General features: G+C 42.4%; 1 protein-coding gene and 1 long non-coding RNA gene across 6 annotated transcripts in view; one reads left to right on the top strand and one right to left on the bottom strand.

Annotated features, from left to right (window-relative positions):
- Positions 1 to 19,486, bottom strand: part of LOC127566650 (uncharacterized) — a 65,047-nt gene that overhangs the window by 35,777 nt on the left and 9,784 nt on the right. Inside the window, exon 1 of one of the 2 annotated variants that reach the window (XR_007955764.1) lies at positions 12,242 to 12,292. The exons of the other annotated variant lie outside the window; for it this stretch is intronic. This is a non-coding gene — a long non-coding RNA (uncharacterized LOC127566650). Of the gene's footprint in view, positions 1 to 12,241; positions 12,293 to 19,486 lie in introns of those variants that run through there. 2 annotated transcript variants of the gene reach the window in all.
- sgms2a (sphingomyelin synthase 2a) overlaps positions 1 to 19,486 on the top strand; it is a 69,192-nt gene that overhangs the window by 44,592 nt on the left and 5,114 nt on the right. For 3 of the 4 annotated variants that reach the window (XM_052009113.1, XM_052009122.1, XM_052009137.1), the window contains 2 exons: positions 6,281 to 6,398; positions 13,133 to 13,286. In XM_052009113.1, the coding sequence (XP_051865073.1) occupies positions 6,281 to 6,398; positions 13,133 to 13,286 (272 nt within the window). The remainder of the gene's footprint in view (positions 1 to 6,280; positions 6,399 to 13,132; positions 13,287 to 19,486) is intronic. The other variant, XM_052009130.1, reaches the window with a different exon arrangement.

Below are 19,486 nucleotides of genomic sequence, written 5' to 3'. Positions count from 1 at the left end.
TATCTGTATTATCCCATCTTTTAGCACTTGGCCTTTAGCCTTCAATACCTAGGCAATTCAAGACATTTCTTAAATGCTATCAGTGACTCTGCTTCCACCAGTCTCTCAGGCAGTGTATTCCAGGTACTCACCACCCTCTGGGTCAAAAAGGTCCCTGTGACTAGGATACTAGGAGAATTCCATTTACCCTTTTGTTTTGAGTGGTGGCAATGCATTAGATTAGGATCTCATCCGAAAGGTAGCATCTCCAACAGCATCAGAGAGCCAACTTGTTATACTCGAGTCTCTGGAGTGGGACTTGAATCCATAATCTTCTGGCTCTGAAACAAGCATCCACCCACTGAGGCTGTGCTATTGCTGAGTCAAAAGTGAGACAGAGTAAAAATACACATTACTCTTTTAATTTAGAAGAAGAAAAGTAAATTTAGGAGGGTATAAAAAATGTTTGATTGGAATAAATTGCCTTGCAAATTAATTTGAAGTGTGTCTAGATGTTCTGTTTTGTGTTTGGATGGATCCCTTGAGCCAAAGCTCAAACTTTGTTCTTAAATTGTAATTGGCAAGAAGTTTACTGAGAGCTTCACTGCCCGGTGATGCAGTTCCAAACACAGCAGACTCAACATTTGCCACTCTAAATAAGGAGAAACACAGGGTGTTAAAGCTCTAATTGCTGGAAACTTTCCTCTTGTGGTCCATTAGTCAGGCTATTAAAACATTTTGAATTCTCCCACTGATCCAGTAGCAGATATTTATCCTCTGTTGCATGCACTAAATCCACAATGAAGGAACAGATGCACATTGACACCAGTTCCGAACTTCAGTTCCATTGAAGACATTGGAACTGAAATTTAGAAGTAGAATTCAACATGCACATTACCATATTGAGCATTTTTCAGTGGAGGGTGACATTTTGCCCCTCTCTCCTAAACCAAGAGTCAAGGCAAAAAAAAAGTCTTTAGATTTAGACAGGGCGGTTAGAGTTTGAATCCACAACCAGTTGGTAGTGACTGAGCTTAAAATGAGACTAAGTAGTTCTGTTGGCTTGCAGGAAAAGAAGTTTGCATTTATGTGGTGCCTTTCAAGATCACAGGGCATCTCAAAATGTAGCCCTTTATGTATCTTTCAAATAGTTAACACCTCCTGTGTTTTTCGCGCTCTCCTTACAATCCACATCTGGTTCTTCCATTTTTGTTACCTTTCCCATACCCTCTTCCTCCTGGTTCCATTCACCTACGACCCAAACACTTCACCCACTGAATCCCCTCCCCAATCTGGTTCCATCTTCCCTTCATCTCTCCTCTAATGGTCCCCTCCTCACCCTCCTTATGTATCAGATTCCAGCATTTGTATCCTTTGAGTCTCTGCTTATCACCCTCCAGCCTCTGTCTCTACCTTCACCCTCCCCTTCCCCACCGGGCTGCATCTGCCCCTTTTCTTTCTCTATCACCCATCTGCCTCTCTCTCCACCCCTCCCCCCCTTCTGTCCATCATCCTTCACCCCTCCTCAGTCTACCTATCACCTACTGGCCCTTGTCATCCCCGCTCCCCCTCTTTATACCGGCTGTCTTCCCTCTCCGCTCTCTGTCCTGATGCAGGATCTTAATCTGAAACATCAACAGTTCCTTTCCTGCCCACAGATGCTGTTGGACCTGCTGAGTTCCTCAGATTGTTTATTTCTCCAGATTCCAGTATCTGATGTTTCCACTTACATCCATGTGAGAGGGAGGAAAGGGTCTTGAGTTAACATCCCCTACGAAAGGAAACACCCACAAAGTTGCTGTACTCTTTTTGTTGTTGGTGGACTGGAGTTCCAGCCAAGCTTTTTGTATTCATGTCTCTGGATTGAGACGTGAACACACAGCCCTCTGACTCACATGGAAGTGCTAAGCACTGAGTCACAGCTGACTCTGTTCCACTGCAGTTAGCAGGAAGACGAGGTCATCCTTGCCAAATCATCTTGTGGTATTTAGGACTAAAAGGCTTTGCCGCAAGATTTAATTTTACAATAAACTGAGGAAGGCTGATGACTCAAATAGTCCTAAAGTATCTTGCAGGAAATTACACTGAGTGCATTGACAAGGCGTATTACAACTTTAGCCACAATTCCACCAAACAAACATTTTACATGGATACCAGAAGATTTGTGGCAAAAAAATTGGGGATTTGCCCTTGCCTTGAAGGTAATTTACTGTCTTACTTACTGTCTTACTACGGTATAAAAACAGCATTTTATTATCTCTTTATGTTCCCTTAGCATTTTGCCCACATATCTAAAATGTTGCTGAGGGTATTCAAAATTCTGCTGTAGCTTGTGTGAGTGGGAACTCCTCCTAATTTAGGAAGACTTGAAGTTCCTGGTGTTTAAGTATAGGGAAGTTTCATTCCATCCATTTAGCAGCCCAGGATGTGGATAAGGAGTGGCACTAATATTTTATCTGAGAACACAATGACTGTACACCATGATTGATATGCAGGCTGGTTTACATTGATTTAAGATTGCTTTAACATGTTGACAAAAATCTTGTACCAACTTTTGAAAGTGTAAGTTGCTGAAAGGAAAAAATGTTTGCATTTCTACAGCCATTTTAACAATATTGAGGCATTCCAAAGTGTTTTGTAGCAAAGTGTGTTGAAGCATGGTCTTTGCACATAACAATCTCCCAACAAGTCTAACCAGAAAATTGCCCGGATATATTTTGCTTTCCAATGCTGAGAAAGAACACAAGTTGACCAGAATACTGTGCGAACTCCCTTGCCTAGCTTTGAAAAGTGTCATAGAGGCCAGGCTTTGCTTGATGTCTCACTGTGACGGTAACTTTTAGAATGTAGCACTTTTACCAGATTCAAGTATCAGCCTGAACTAGGCTCAGTTCTGCACAGAGGAGTTTCAACACATGGTTTAGTGCTGGAGCCAGAAAGTTAAGACTTCTGCACACCTATTCTGTTGATTTATCTTAAAGGGATAAGCTAGCCTTCTGAATAATCTTAAGAATATTTTCTACGTTTAAATTTAGAACTGACAACAAGTGAATAATGCTTCATGCCTTGAACTCAGTGCCCCCAACCCTGTTACTCTGTGACTCTGGCCTCCGATTCTCCCACAGAAGAACTTGGGTTGATGCTATAAATTTACAAATGTTAGTGATATTTGTATTAATAGCTTCTATCTACATTCTCTCCACGTACTTAAAAGGTTGCTGGATCATGGTTTAGTTTTTTTTCCATTACCTCACTGAATGAAAATGGTAATATTTAGGCTGTGTAGGGTCCCAAAGCAGATGTTGCCATACAGTCTTCTCTCTATTTTCCTCAGACCTTGAAGCACCCCTCAATTGAAGCACCTTTTGTTCAAGAAAGGTAATAGGGATAATCCTGGGCATTATAGACCAGTGGTGGGCAAGCTATTGGAGAGGATTCTTAGGGACGGGATTTACAAGCATTTGGAGAAGCATAGTCTTATTAGGGATAGTCACCATGGCTTTGTGAGGGGCAGGTCGTGCCTCACGAGCCTAATTGAGTTTTTCAAGGAGGTGACAAAACAAATAGATGAAAGTAGAGCAGTGGATGTGGTGTATAAGGACTTCAGTAAAGCATTTGACAAGGTTCCCCATGGTAGACTCATCCAGAAAGTCATGAGGCATGGGGTCCGTGGAGACTTGGCTGATATTCTGCCTGGAGGTCGGTGACCAGTGGTGTTCCATAGGGATCTGTTCTGGGACGCCTACTCTTTGTGATTTTTATAAGTGACTTGGATGAGGACGTGAAGGGGTGGGTTAGTAAGTTTACGGATCACACTAAGGTTGGAGGGGTTGTGGATAGTGTAGAAGGTTGTTGTAGGTTACAACAGGATGCAGAGTTGGGTGTAGAAGTAGCAGATAGAGTTCAATCCAGAAATGTGTGAAATGATACACTTTGGAAGAACAAACATGAAGACAGAGGACAAGCTAAATGGCAGGATTTTGAGCAGTGTGCAGGAACAGAGGGATCTTGGGGTCCAAGTCCATAGATCCCTCAAAGTTGCTGCGCAAGTTGATAGGGTGGTTAAGAAGGCATATGGTGTACTGGCCTTCATTAGCTGGGGATTGAGTTCAAGAGCCACGAGGTAATGCTGCAGCTCTATAAAACTCTGGTTAGATCACTCTTGGAGTACTGTGTACAGTTCTGGTCACCTCACTATAGGAAGGATGGGGAAGCTTTAGAGAGGGTGCAGAGGAGATCTACCAAGATGCTGCCTGGATTAGAGAACATGTCTTATGAGGAAAGGTTGAATGAGCTAGGGCTTTTCTCTTTGGAGCGACATAGGATGAGAGGTGACTTGATAGAAGTGTATAAGATTGAGGGGCATAGATAGAGTGGACAGTCAGCACCTGTTTCTTGGGGTGGTAATAGCCAATACCAGAAAACGTCTGTTTAAGGTTAGAGGAGGAATGTTCAGGGGAGATGTCAGAGGTAGGTTCTTTACACATAGTGGTGGGTGCCTGGAATACACTGCCGGGGGTGGTTGTAGAGGTTGATACAACAGGGACCTTTAAAAGGCTCTTAGGCATGTGGAAGTAAGAGAAACGGAGGGGTTGTGGGCTGTGCGGAAGGGAAGGATTAGATTGATCATGGAGGAGGTGTTCATATAGTTCAGCACAACATTGTGGGCTGAAGGGCCTGTACTGTTCTATATAACAGCACTCAAATGCTAGCTTCCTCAGGCACCTTGGAGCATCCCATATTTTTCACACTTCCTATCTTGTAATGCTAAATCTGTCTGATGCAGGGTTTTATCTGTGAGTTGATCCAACGTTCTCAGCTTGTTGCTGTAAAGCAGGGAGTGCAGTGCCAAGCAGAGGCCTGGAGTGGCCTGGGAGAAGGGAAGATATTCAGACCAGCAGAGTCATGAAGTTAGTTGCATGTTTCTTAACAACCAGTAGCATGTATTTTAAAAAAAAGAGTTCAGTGGTATGTTGAGATCCATAGGGTGCGTTACTATGCCAACATGGGTTTACCTCCTTGACGGAAAGAACTTCACTTGTAATATGAATGAACCAGAACAATGCTATTTCAGTTTCTGGTGTCCTCTTCAATTAACTGTTTACCGGTATAGTAAAAATGATTGGGCAAATTTTTATTGGGCAAATTCAAATTGAATAGAACTTGTAGCATTATGCTAAGGGATTGTTGAGCAAGGGAATTGGGTTTGGTAGCAGTTTAGATTGAAAGGGCACCTGAGAGACAACAACTTCATGCAGAGGGTGATGTGCATATAGAATAAGCTGCCTTAAAGTGGTTGAGGCCGTTACAATAACAACATTCAAAATACAATTGGTTAAGTACATGGATAGGAGGGGTTTAGAGGGATATGGGCCAAATGCGGGCAAATGGGACTAGCTTAGATGGCCACCTTGGTCGGCATGGACGTTGGGCCAAAGGGCCTGTTTCCATGCTGTGTTATTCTGACTTTTCTAGCAAATATGTATTTTGGAATATCTGTGGACATAGACTGAACCAAGGTCTTAGCAGTAGCCACTCTCCAGAACTGAAGAGCCAGCTAGCACCTTTCCCCCTTGAAGTGCATTTGGGAAATGGCCATGAGGAATTATACTGCAACAAGGGAGTGCAACAAAGGTTCACCATGTTGATTCTTGGCAATGGGAGTTTGTCCTTTAAGGAGAGATTAAGCAAATTGGGCATAAAGAGAGCTTCGAAGAGTAGGACTTGACCTCATTGAAACATACAAAATCATTATGGGGCTGGACAGGGTAGGTGAAGGGTTGATGTTTCATCTGGCTGTGGCATCTAGAACCAGGGGCTAAAGTTTCAGAATAAGTAATTGGTCATTCAGAGAGGGTTATGAATGTTAATTTTCTATCTTGGAGCATTGTGAAGTCTTAGGCACTGAGTTAATTAGGGACAGATTGATAGAGTTTTGTGTATTAAGGCGATTAAGGGATCAATATGGAAAAATGGAGCTGAGAAAAGAAGATCATCCATGATCTTATTGAACAGTGGAATAGGTTACAAGGAGCCTACTGGTGCTTTTATTCCTGATGTATTAAGTTCCAACATTGGTTGATGGAGCAGAGATGGTGGTGTTATGAAAGATGCTTTAGGTGTTTATTTGTTTTTATTTTTCATAAACTGCTGTTCATTTAAAAGTTTTCTGGAGATGGGAACAGAAATCCAACAGCTCGGAGCATATTTTATTCTCGGGGCGTCCTGTCTGTGATACAGCAGTGTGCACTCTGGAGGTGATGAAATGATACTAAGCTAACATTTCTTTTTTTTACCGTAGGTCAATTGTGGGACGCAGGTTTTTCTTCATAATGGGAACTCTGTACCTTTACAGGTGTATCACCATGTACATCACAACTTTGCCTGTGCCTGAATGCATTTCCAGTGTGGCACCAAAGGTAAGAACTAAGACCAAACTCTCCATGTGTTTTACATACTTTTATTTGTTTAGTGAGATTTCGGTGTTTTACTCTCCTTATTTAAGAAAGGATATGTTGGCTTTGGGAGGCAGTCCAAAACAGATTACACCAGGCTAATTCCTAGAGTGTGAGGGTTTCCTATCATGAGCAGCTAAAGAAATTAAAATATCTTCATTGTTGTTTGGAAGAGTGAGGGAGTGATCTTTGAAACATACAAGATCCTTTGGGAGATGTTGAGATCTTTCCACTTGTGGGGAGAGTCTCAGAAGAGGAGACATTGCTACAAGATCGGTGGGCAACGCTTAAACCTGAGGTAAGCAGCAACTTCTCCTCACAGAAGGTGTGAACCTCTGGAAGTCTCTATCCCAGTGGAGACAAGGTCATTGAGAGTGTTTACAGAGGAAGGAGACAAACTTTTGAGTTTGGGGAATTGAGAGCTATGGGGAACTGGCAGATGAGGCCTGGGGCAGATTGGATATTAAACGGTGGGGCAGGATTGAGGGGCCAAATAGCCCACCTATTCCAATTTCCTTGTGTTCTGTGAGAGTATGTGTTGCCATCAGATTGTAGTCAGTAGAATAAAACTACAGCTTGGTGGTGCTGATAACATGGGGGTCAGAGAGGGATGGGGGCAGTTGGATTTCAGTGTACCGCCATAGTGAGTAGTCAGACTGGGCTACTGCGCCTCTCTTAATCCAGCAAACTTCTCTGACTGTTGTTTCTGCAGCTTTGCCGCATAGTGGCTCAAGGTTATTTATAGCAATGACTCGAACTATGTTCCCTGAAAGGACAATATGATGGGGGATAATTGTGAGAGAGGAGGTCCTGATGTGCTTGCCAATATTTTCCAGTGGTTCCAAAGTTATATGAATACAGGACATGCTGGAAAGGCTGTGTCTGTAGAAAGAGAAACAGTTCGTGTTCCAGGTCTGGGACTTTCATCCAAACTGGGATAGAGAGAAAACAAGTTAGTTTTAGGTAGCAGAGAAGGTGGGGGAGAGATAGGTAGAGCAAAGGGATGATCTCTGATAGTGAGACCAAATGTGTTAATGTGGTGGTTACGTAGTCATTAAGTTCAGATTATGCTTCATTGTCTGTATATAGTGTTTTTATAGGGCGTGGGTCTAGACTGCATTTAGAATATTGCGAGAATTTTGGAATCTAAGGAAAGGTGTGCTAACCCTGGAGAGGGTCCAGCGGAGGTTCACAAGAATGATCCCAGGAATAAAAGGCTTAACCTATGAGGAGCGTTTGATGTCTCTGGGCCTGTGCTTGGAGTTCAGAACGATGAGGGGGAATGTCATTGAAACCTACCGGATACTGAAAGGTCTGGATAGAGTGAATGTGGAGAGGATGCTTCCATTGGTAGGACAGTCTAGGATCTGAGGGCACAGCCTCATAATAAAGGGACGTCCCTTTAAAACTGAGGTGAGGAGGAATCTGTTCAGCCAGAGGGTGGTTAATCTGTGGAGACCAAGTCATTGGGTGTATTTAAGGCAGAGATTGACAGGTTCTTGATTGGTAAGGGGGCTAAGGTTACGGGGAGAATGAGGGAGAATGGGAATTGACAAAAAATCAGCTACGATTGAATGATGGGAGCAGACTAATTAGGCTGAAGGGCCTAATTCTGCTCCTATAATCTTATGGTTTTTTGGTGTTACTAATAGTAAGACTGTGGGACATGCACAGTAGGCCAGTGTATACAAAAAAAACCCAGTCAAAATGATGGCGTGTGGAAATGGCCAGTTCTGAACAGAAAGAAGAATGAGTTACCTGAAGTTGGGGAATTCGAGGTTGCAACATGCCCAGACAGAAGGTGAGGTGTTGTTCCACAAGTTTGCATTGGGCCTCACTGTGCAAGGGGACACAGACAGAAAAGTCAGCGTCGGGAGTAGGATGGTGAATCAGAGTGGCTGGCGACTGGGAGCTCAGGGTTATTCCTGCAGACTGAATGTAGACTCTCTGCAAAGCAATCACCCAGTCTGTATTTGGTTTCTCTAAATGCAGACGATACCACATTTTCAGCACCAAGTGCGATGCACTAGGCTGGAAGAGGTGCATGTGAATCACTGCTTACCTTGAAAAGCACTTAGGGTCCCTGGATGGTGGGAAGGGTGGAAAGAAAAGCAGTTAACATCTCTCTTGAAGGGTCCCAAAGTGAAAAAGCAAGTTAGTTTTCAGTATGAGTGAGAGGAATGGGTGGAATAAAGGGAATATGTCTGACGGTGAGACAAGATGACTCAATGTGGGAGTCAGGTAGCAGCCAAAATCAGATTAATCTTTGTGTAATGTGTTACTAATGGTGTGGATTTGGGACATGCCCAGATTATACAGAAAGCTATAAAATTGAAGGAGAAAGGAAGTTATTTCCTTTTTGATGTAATGCTTGTAGCTGCATCTAAGGCTGCCAGTTCATTTGTTGTAGTGTTCATCAAGTATTAAAGAAAAAGTCTCTTTATTTATCCGATTGAGAATCTGAGACCAAGAATTCTCCTGCTTTTGTTCTGTGTTGCATTAGGCAATCTTCCCAAAACAAAGATTGAAAGACTATAAATTGGTCTTGGTATCTTCAGAGAAAAGTAACCATGGGACCCCACCCCTGACCACAACCGAGGCACCATGAAAACTCTGATTTGTGTTGATGGTGTTGAAAACTCTGGTCAGTGTGGTGAGTGGGTTAAGGACCTGTTCTGTGCTGTGATGCTTTGACTCTGACCTTTCCTGATAGGCAAGAGTGCATTAGGCAAGGACAGGCTCAGTATTTGATATGAAGTCACTGAGAGCTAGCTACCCCTTCCTGACGATATCCTTTATTCATAATATATACAGTAATACAATAAAGATGTATCTTTCTCTGCATTCATTGTCGCACCAATTCAATACATTCTCTTAGAATGCATCAAAGCCACTCGTATTTCCTCAGGCAGTGTACCCCTGAACTGTTTGAGATGTTGTTACGCAAGGTCCAGCCCCTTAGAATCCAGTAGCAGCAGGACCCTAGATTGTGTTCCTTCCTTACAAAGCCTTTGCAGTAGCTGCACTGAGCCTCAGTGCATCCCTCAGCAGTACACCTGCACCTTGGAATGTGCCAGTCAGCAGCACATGCTTGCAGATATCTCCTTACAACTGGAAGAGCAACAAGTTTTGGGCAGACCAAAGAGAGACAGCTACTTTTTTTTTTATTTAGAGTCATAGACTTATAAAACATGGAAACAGGTCCTTTGGCCCAGCTCGTCCATACTGATTGAGGTGCCTTCCTGAGCTAGTTTAATTCGCCTGCTTTATGCTCATATCCTTCTAAATCTTTCCTGTCCATGAATGAACCTGTCCAAATGTCTCATAAACATTGTAATTGTACCACTTCCTCTGGCAGCTCGTTCCATATACCCACCACCCATTGTGTGGAAAAACCTGCTTCTCGGGTCCCCTTTAAATCTTACCCCTCTCAACTTAAATCTATATCCTCCAATTTTAGTCTCACTTACACTAGGAAGGAGACTGTGTCCATCCACCTGATCTGTGCTCCTCATGATTTTATAAACCTCTATAAGATCACCCCTTTGTTCCAGAGGAAAAAATGTCCCAGCCTATCCAGTCACTCTTTATAACACAAGCATTCTTGTGAGTCTTTTCAGCACCCTCTCTAGCTTATGAGGATAGGTTGAGTGAGCTAGGGCTTTTCTCTTTGGAGAAGAGGAGGATGAGAGGTGACTTGATAGAGGTGTACAAGATGATAAGAGGCATAGATCGAGTGGACAGTCAGAGACTCTTTCCCAGGGCAACAATGGCTAACACGAGGGGACATAATTTTAAGGTGATTGGAGGAAGGTATAAGGGGGATGTCAGGGTTAAGTTTTTTTTTACACAGAGTGGTGGGTGCGTAGAACACACTGCTGGCAGAGGTTGTGGGGGCAGATACATTAGGGACATTTAAGAGACTCTTAGACACATCAATGATCAAGAAATAGGGGGCTATGTGGAAGGGAAGGGTTAGATAGATCTTAGAGCAGGATAAGAATTTTTTTATTCCAAAATAAACTTTATTCATAATAAAAAGACAAACTATATACAATTATGAAACAGTGCAAGTCTTTACATTCTTGTACAGATCATTCATCAGTGTTACTTTTTTATATTAAAAAAAACAGCACCGATGCCACACGTGACTCCCTGGGGGCTACCCAGTCCCGTATTTACAATAATAAGGGGCTTTCTCCCTGACCCCGCCCCTCCCTCTCCAGTGGCAGAAGAATCCTAAACTGTAGTCCTTCCCCACTGGGCCCTTGCATTGGCTGCACCCAGCTTCAGTGCGTCCCTCAGTACGTACTCTTGCAGCCTGGAATGTGCCAGCTGGCAGCATTCCCCTACGGACACCTCGCAGTGCTGGAAGACCAACAAGTTTCGGGAAGACCAAAAGGCGTCTTTCACCGAGTTGATGACCTTCCAGCAGCAGTTGATGTCAGTCTGTGTGTGTGTGTCCCCGGGAACAGCCCTTGGATCAGAGAATCCTCTGTTACGCAGCTGCTGGGGATGAACTGTGACAAGGACCCTTGCATCTTTTGCCACACCCTCCTCGCAAACCCAAAGAGAGCAGGATAAAATATTGGCACAACATTGTGGGCCAAAGGGCCTGTACTGTGCTGTAGTGTTCTATGTTCGATGTTCTTAATCACATCCTTCCCACAGTATAGCGACCAGAACTGCACACAGTTTTCTTGGTGCAGCCTCACCAGTGTCTTGTACAACTGTAACATGACATCCCAAGGTATACTTCAAATATATGCCCTGTTCATAACAATATATACAGGAAATACAATACAAAAAGTACACATCCTTCTTTACATTCATTGTACCATCAAATCAATATATTTATTGTACCATCAAACCATTGCGTTCTATTTGCATCAATACCCCTCGTATTCCCTCTTGAAAGTGTCTCAGCTCACTAAAGAAGGATGATCACGTTAATGACATGTCACGTGGCAGGAAGGATTCCGCACCTTTCAGTGGGAATGAGTGGAAAATTTGATGAGGAGAGAAAGAGTGCTCTGGGCAAAACCCATGTTATTTCCTTAAATAACGTGAAATCTGACCTTTTATCTGGAACAGACTAGAACTCCAGTTTCTTCAAAAACCCAAGTAAAGCAAAGCTGGTGCTGTAATAATACATCTGAGATTATCTGTTCTGTTTTGTCAGTGACTTACTGAATATAAACCTCTATGTTGTCATTAAATTGCATATAAATACATTTTAAAAAGCCTGACATTTGGGGTTGTTATGGTTGGAGACAAGTTAACATTATCCAACTTTACCTCTGTGATGCAGACATGCTGACTTTGCCCAAAGCAAACTACCAAAAACAAACAACAATAAACATTGGAAATCTGAAATGCAAACAGAAAACGCTGAGAACACCCAGCTGATCTGCTAATAACAGTGCAGAAAGTAAAAACCTAATCTTTCAAGGCAAAGGTCTTTGATCGAAATAACTAGTTCAATATTCCAGAATTTATCAGTATTGATGATGAAACCACCAGACTCATTAAAAACTCATCTGGTTCTCTGATGTTCTTCCTTGACCAGGATCTAAATGTGACTCCAGGTCCACAGCAATTTGCTTGACCCTTAACCTAGCCAAGCCAAGCCATTCATTTGAGGGTCAGTTAGGGATGGTCAATAAATGCTGACTGAGGTTCATCCCAAGTAATAGTGTGACACAGGAATCACTGCTTTATGGAGTGTTCTCAGGAATGCACACAGTGATAAATGTTGACTGCTGTTGGAAGATCAACAGCTTGCTGAGAGACTCACTTTGGTTTACCTGAAACTTGCTGGTCTTCTGGTGCAAGGAGCTGTCGGCTCCTGACTGCTACGTGCCGTACTGCAGGACCATATTGCTGAGGAATGCACTGAAATTTGATGCAGTCACTGCAAAGGCTCTGTAAGGAAAGGCTCACTATTAGACACAGAGGGGCTGGGCACTGGCAAACTTATCACTGATGGAATGTTTAGGAATGAAGAGTTTATGCCATGTTGAGATAAATATTGCAAGTGAATGTAGTGATGTGTGCAGTACAGTGAATGATGACAGATAAATGACCTGCATTGTAATTGCAAATTTTATGATTAAATTAAAAATGGATACTGACTTTCCCAGTTGGCTTGCATCCCTTGAATAATAATAAAAAAAATTAATTATCTAGTTGTTATAACAAATTTATTTAAAGTTTTGTGGTATATCAGATTATGAGATCAACAGCTTTAAGGTCAATGGGCTGCTATCACCTATGTTATGGTTGATCACTGCAACGTTATTGTTCAATTTTTATCTCAATAAACTGATGTGTTTTTTGTCCTCATGATCTGATTGAGTTACAAGGCATTAGAGAAACAATACACTACAAGTCTGTTTAATTATTAAAAAAAAAACAAAGGAACAATTCACGGTTTGAGTTCAAGTTGAATAATAGCATTTAAGGTGGATACAATTTTTTAAAATTTAATATTTTGCAAGAAATTCCTTGGGTAAATTAAAGTAACAGCCTCCATTTTTTTTTGCTTTTGTGCAAAGTTCCAGTGGGACACTTGAAGTTACTCTCATACCTCCTCAGTGATTTTTTATCTCCAGAGTGGGAGAAGCCTGGGCTTTGGGTCATTTGACCGGATTGAGAAGAGTCTGCAAATGTCTTATCCTTGTTTTGTTCTCTTCCAGCTGTATGGGGATTCTCAGGCCAAACTGCAACGAATCTTAAAGCTGATATCTGGTGGAGGGCTTTCCATTACTGGGTCACACATCATGTGTGGAGACTTTCTCTACAGTGGTCACACTGTCATGTTGACCATCACTTACTTGTTTATAAAAGAATGTAAGTGGTTTCCTGTTGGCAGGTAGGTGTTGATCTTAACTGGGATATTGCAAGGGAGTAGACGCATTGGTGCTCTGGTACACTGTGCCACAATGTAGTGAAATGTCTGACTTTTCATGTGAATCCTTACTAGTATCAATAGCAGGGAAACAACAAGCAGAGATCAAGCATTGCCCTAGAATGCTAAAAGGGTTCTTTGGAGACCTTGCTGGATATTTTGACGGTTAGAGTCAGAGTCACAAGGACAGATCTTCTGCCAGGAACACTTTTACCAGATTTCCTCCTTTTGGGTATCTTCCTGCCTACCTATGTTTACAATAGGCCAGTAACTAAATTACAGTGCAGAAGTCCTGATACAAGATTTCATGTTGAGTCAAGTTTCTTGTCATGTGCACAAGTACGGTGAGGTACAGGTACAATGAAAAACTTGCTTTTAGCAGTGTCACTGGCACGTAATGATTTAAAAAAAAAACAGAATTCCTTATTCTGAGGTGAAATCCCTTTATTTGAGATGAACACATTACAGTAATCTAAATGTAACAGCCGATTCTACATTACCCTTTCCTCTCTCTCTACCTTTCGGTGCTATGAACTGAACCCTGCATGTACTTACAACCATCCTGGGAGTCAACCTGACAATCTAAATGAGGCAGGACTTCCAGTGACTGACCAGGCCGCCCTTCCCTAGAACAGTCCCTGTCTTAGTGGTCCATCTTCTGATATCTGATCACTGACCGGTTCAACATTCCTGCTTACAGTGCCTCTGTGGCAGAGAGTTCTTATTTTTTTAAGGTAAACATCCACTAGCTATAATCATTGTGATTGATGCTTCCTTCTTGGTCTAAGATTACATTTTACACTTCCTCTCCCCACCAGGCCTAAGTAAACAGGCTTCAGCTGCTTTCTCATTTCCCATCTGGACTCTTGTGTCAGCTGTTTGACATGACCTTTAATGTTAAGAAGTCAATTCTGAAATGCCTTTAAGAGGGTCAAGTACAATTTCACTAATTACACTGCAATCACACTTTTCAGTTCAATAAGATTTCAGGTGGGAAGCCAGTTTCAATGGAATTACATTGCCATAATGGGATACTTGTCAGGCGGGGACAATAAAAACCTTTGAAACGTCCCAGCCATTGGTTTCTTTGCTGAGCCACGCTAACCTCAGATTGACGTGACATGCTATGTGTAAACGGAAAACTCATGAATGTTAGCATTTCTAAAAAGCTTTCAGGATCGGATTCAGATATAAGGAAACTATTTTACATCTGCATTGAAAATACTAGGATTCTGTAGGCAGTCAAAACCCACCTGGGCTTGGGCATCCCCCCTCCCTCCGTCCCTTCCTCGCGCGCTCTCCCTCCCCCTCTGTCACAGTCCTTCACAACTTGTACATTGCACAGAGCCTTGGTTCTCTCAAAGCATACTGAAATACTATACATTTGGTCAATTTCTGGAATTACAGATCACCAACTGTACAGCCACCCACCCCTCTTCAGTGCGAGGTACAGCTGACTGCTCTTCTTGCAGGTATTGCTGCAGAGGTGGGCATTGCTGGCGAGGTTGGCATTTCCTCACTCTCTGTTGCCCTAGGATAACAGCGCCTTGCTAACCCACTTCACAGTGCACCTGTCCACTGTGGTGTAGGATTGGGGAGGGACGACAAGTGATAAGTGAACCAATTTGGCTTTTGTTATTTGGACAATTTACAGGCCTGTTTTTCTGATATTCATCTAATGTCAATGGAAGATCAATGGGAACAAAACATGAATAGTTGGCTTAAAAATGGATAACTCAAGGGTACAAAGAGACTGGGTGTCCATACACATAGATGATTAATATGTCATTGACATTTACTGCAAAGATATCAAACTGTCCAATGGAATGGTGGTCCTTATCTGGAGGACTGGAGTACACACATCGTATACAAGGCTTCCTTGCTTTCTCTACTTAACCACGCTCACATTGACTGGGTGTGGACCAGCCTGTTGGCACATTTCCTCTCAAAACCTGTCCCAACCCACTTTCAGTCCTTTGCCACATACAGTTTCAATGCTTTCTCGCATATTGCTGACAGAAGTCAAGACCAGTATGTAGCTGAACTGTTGGAAGGGATTCCTTATCATTCACTGGCATTCCTGCTATTACACTTCACTTCAGTAACCACATTGGCCCATACATGGTATTGAATTCACCAACAAATTTGGCAAGCAAGTTGCACCCTGCTTTGCTTTACTTTCTGTTTGCAGACTTTATATATGTTCAATTGCTTATAGGCTCTTTGAGGTTATTTGTGTGTTTGGTTCATTGCTCCACATGTCAGAAGATTTTGCAGCCAGTTACAAGAACATAAAGGGTTTCATTTAAATGTTTCAGTGTATCGCAGAACCTTTTGTGATATGTCAGAAGGCTATATTTCCATATCCTGTTATTTTCCAGATGGTATACACAAAATGTATTGCACCACACCCAGTCTCGCAGAGAAAGCTGTTCTGATGAGCCACAGCTGCATTCATTCGATACATGGTTAAACAACAGTGTAGCAGTAATGTAAGATTTTATTCCTTGCCTAAAACCAACTGTCCTTAAGCTTGGGATAGATCTGACACATAAAGAACACTCCAGCCATTTCCTGCTGCTCTGATACTACACAATTAAAAATAACAATTATTATAGTCAGTTTGAACTTCCTGCCGATACATATTCCATGCTTGGGTTCTGAGACTAATTTCCTAGGTCCCACATGCTTCCCTCTTCAAACTCTGTGGAGCAGATGCTGATATTTGGTGATGTGGTTGTACAATTGGCAACAACACAGACAGTACCCAATTGGCAAACGTTCATTTGTAAGCTCTGAACCATTAGACTATGTGCAGATTGCATTGCTGCAATATCTGACTCCCTTGACTGCGATCTTTACTTTCTGCAAACAATCAGCAGCAAGATAGCAGATCTGATTTATTGCATGCTCTCCCTGGGGGGGATGAAGGCTGACTCTGGTTCAAGTTGACTACATGCAGTTCAGTACAGGTTGTGACTGGGGTGTGTGAGACGCTCTGATACAATGGGTAGATACTGTATTTAGGAGTGTTCAACCCTGCTCGTCAATACTTTTCCATGCAGTTTTCCCTTTTATTATAAAGTTGCAATAGAGACAACCCCATGTAAATAAATCATGCTATAGTTACCAAAGGTAGCAACTGCTGTTGTGCATGTGTAAGATTTTAACTATATAATTTACACTGGAATAATCCATTTATTAATCTGGACATTGGAAATAAAGTAATGGGGAAAAATTGATGCATTGGGGCTATGTCTGCACAGCACCATAAAACAGGTGTTGCAAAGTTGAAAATTACACTACACTGTGACCAATTCTTCACACGAGTACCAGTGCATCAATGCCATTCATTATGTCCTATTGCCACTTTGGTGTGGGATGTTCCCCTATACTGTTTTTCCAGTTTCCAATTCGCTCAAATGGTAATACCTAAAATTTATTTTTGCCCATATTTTCAACCACATTCGTCTAAATAACTACCAGTGCTGTTCAATCCCAGAAAACACAGCTTTACTCACACTGCAGCCAAAACCAACTTACCGTGCCCATATATTTAGACCTTGAACTGCTAGTCACAAGTGACGTGGGGATGTGAAAGATGTCCCTTGGGTACCACAGACATTCAAGGAGACCCAGGTCTTGATGTCATAGCCTCAGGACCATTCCAGACAGCAATTTTATGTGACTTCTCTAGGTTTGCTCGTCACTGATAGATTAGGGATATCATTTGATCCTCTTCTGCAGACAACACTTCACTTCTCAATCAGCCCACTAGAGCAGGCAGACAGAGTTGGTTCATCTGCACTCTGGGATTTCCCGACATATAGGTGTACAGACACTGCATTCATACCCAAGAGGGAGCTCCCTGGCGATCCCTGCCAGGAACACCTAGCCATAGCACTGGAAGTTCTCCGTCAAGGTCGTTGACAGTCCTGTATTAGAAGGGATGTCCTATTTTACAGAGGATAATGGTCTGCCTCTGTTCAAAGCAACATCATCTTCCTTACATTTGAAATACATTGACTTCAATTGAGATGGGAAAAGCTTAAAGGTGATTTGCGAAGCAAGTTTTTTTTCCTGTACACAGTATGCTAGGTGCCTGGAATGAGCTGCTGGGGTGGGGGTAGAAGCAGATATGATAGCAAAATTTAAGAGGCATTTAGACAGATGCAGGAACTGGCAGGGAATGGAGGGATATGGACCATGTGCAGGTAGATGGGATTAGTTTAATTTGGCATCAATGGCCAGTGCAAACATTGGTGGGCCTGTGTGCTGTATTGTTCTAACCCTAGTAGCCTCTCCAGCCCCCTTGAACAGGTGACATCCCTTGTTTGGGTGATTTGATCCTCAAACCTCAAGGCCTGCCTAGGAAAGGCACACCCTGCTGTCAGGAATCATTGGGATAGCCATGGTGAAACCAACAGCAATGTTTGGAAACTGGAAGTGTGCTAGTTGTGTTTTTAGTGTTTGTGCCTTTAAAGGGTGGCTAATGCGCTTCCACTGGTGTGTCTAAGTGCTGGGACCAGTGAGAATTTCGACCAGTAATGCCCACTGTTCCTGAAACAAAGTGCAGCATTAAACCAGGGAGCCTAACATTGCTGTTTCTCAACCACTGCTAATGAATCCTGCAACCTTTTGAGAGCTTTCTAAAACATCAATAGGGACCTATGTAACAAAACTTCAATGCTCTAAAACCAGCATAGATGAATTTCTAGGCCAAAGCATTCAATTTTAAAACAACTCATCAAGCAGAACCCACCACCCGCGCCCCCCACCCCACAGAATGGACAGGATGATGAGGTTGTATGCTGTTGTCTTCAGTGCAGAGTAAATTAAATAAAATTGGAAAACTACCAACTTCACCCTCGCCTATATGTTACTTGATGTAAAAGGGTAGGTTAAAATGATCCCTAATTTGTAAAATAATGCAGATGGGAAGTCTTTAATATAGCTATATAAATGTATTTTTTTAAAACTTAAGTTCTTAATTCAATCTTTTTTAGGGATGCAACAGGTAGAACCTTTAGTCTTCACTTCCTGGGCAAGTGAAACTGATTAAAACTGATTAAGAATGAATGTAGGAAACAGGAGTAGGAGGGGGCCAGTTGCCCTTTGAGCATGCTCCACTGTTCAGTGAAACCATGGCTGATCTTCTACCTCAAGGCCATTTTCCTTCACTGACCCCATAAACCTTGATTCCCTTATTAATATCCAGAAATCTTCCAATTTCCATTTTGAATGAACTCACCTACTGAGCCTTCACTGTCCTCCAGGCTAGAGAACTTCAAAGGTTCATTATCCACTGTGTGAAGAAATTTCTCCTCATTTTGGACTTGAATGGCCTAAACCTTATTCTGAGACTGTGACCCTTGGTTCCACACTCCTTAGCCAGAGGGAACATCATCTCTGCATCCAGCCTGTTGAGCCCAAGATTTTGTATATTTCAGAGTGTTCCCCTCATTCCTCTCAACTTAAGAGAACATAGGCTGAGTCTTCTCAATTTCCTCTTCTGGCAAACATGCTGTCCCTGGAACCAGTTTGGTGAAACTTCTCTGCACTCTCTCTATAGCATGTACACTGTATCCTTTTTTCAGTTAAGGAGACCAAAATGATATGCAATAGTCTAGATATGATCTCACCAAGGTCCTATATAATTGCTGTAAGATATCTTTACTCCTGCTCTCAAATCTGCTCATAACAAAGGCCAACATACCAATTACCTTCCTAATTCCTTGCTATCCTTGCATGTTGCTTTCAGTGACTTATGTACAAGGACACCAGGTCCCTTTGCTTTTCTAATTTGAGCACCAAATCTAATAAAAGCAAATACTTTGCTTTTCGTATTTGAGCACCAAAGTGGATACCTTGATGTCTGCACATTATATTGCATTTGCCATGTCTTTGCCACTCAGCTTGTCTATGTACAACCAAAAGTCTCTCTTCATCCTCCTCCCTATTCACCTCATTTTTATATCATCATGAGAATTGGAAATTTGACATTTACTCCCTCAGACAGATTGTCAACAGAGATTGTGAGTACCTGGGATTCAAGCACAGATCCCTGTGGTACCCCATTGTCACAGCTTGCCGGTCTGAGAAAGATCTGTTTTCCCACTCTTTATTTTCTGCCTGATAACCA

The sequence above is a fragment of the Pristis pectinata genome, chromosome 2 (assembly GCF_009764475.1).
Source record: "Pristis pectinata isolate sPriPec2 chromosome 2, sPriPec2.1.pri, whole genome shotgun sequence".
Classification (NCBI taxonomy): domain Eukaryota; kingdom Metazoa; phylum Chordata; class Chondrichthyes; order Rhinopristiformes; family Pristidae; genus Pristis; species Pristis pectinata.
The sequence above is the reverse complement of the archived record's forward strand: the minus strand, read 5'-3'. Positions and strand labels throughout refer to the sequence as shown.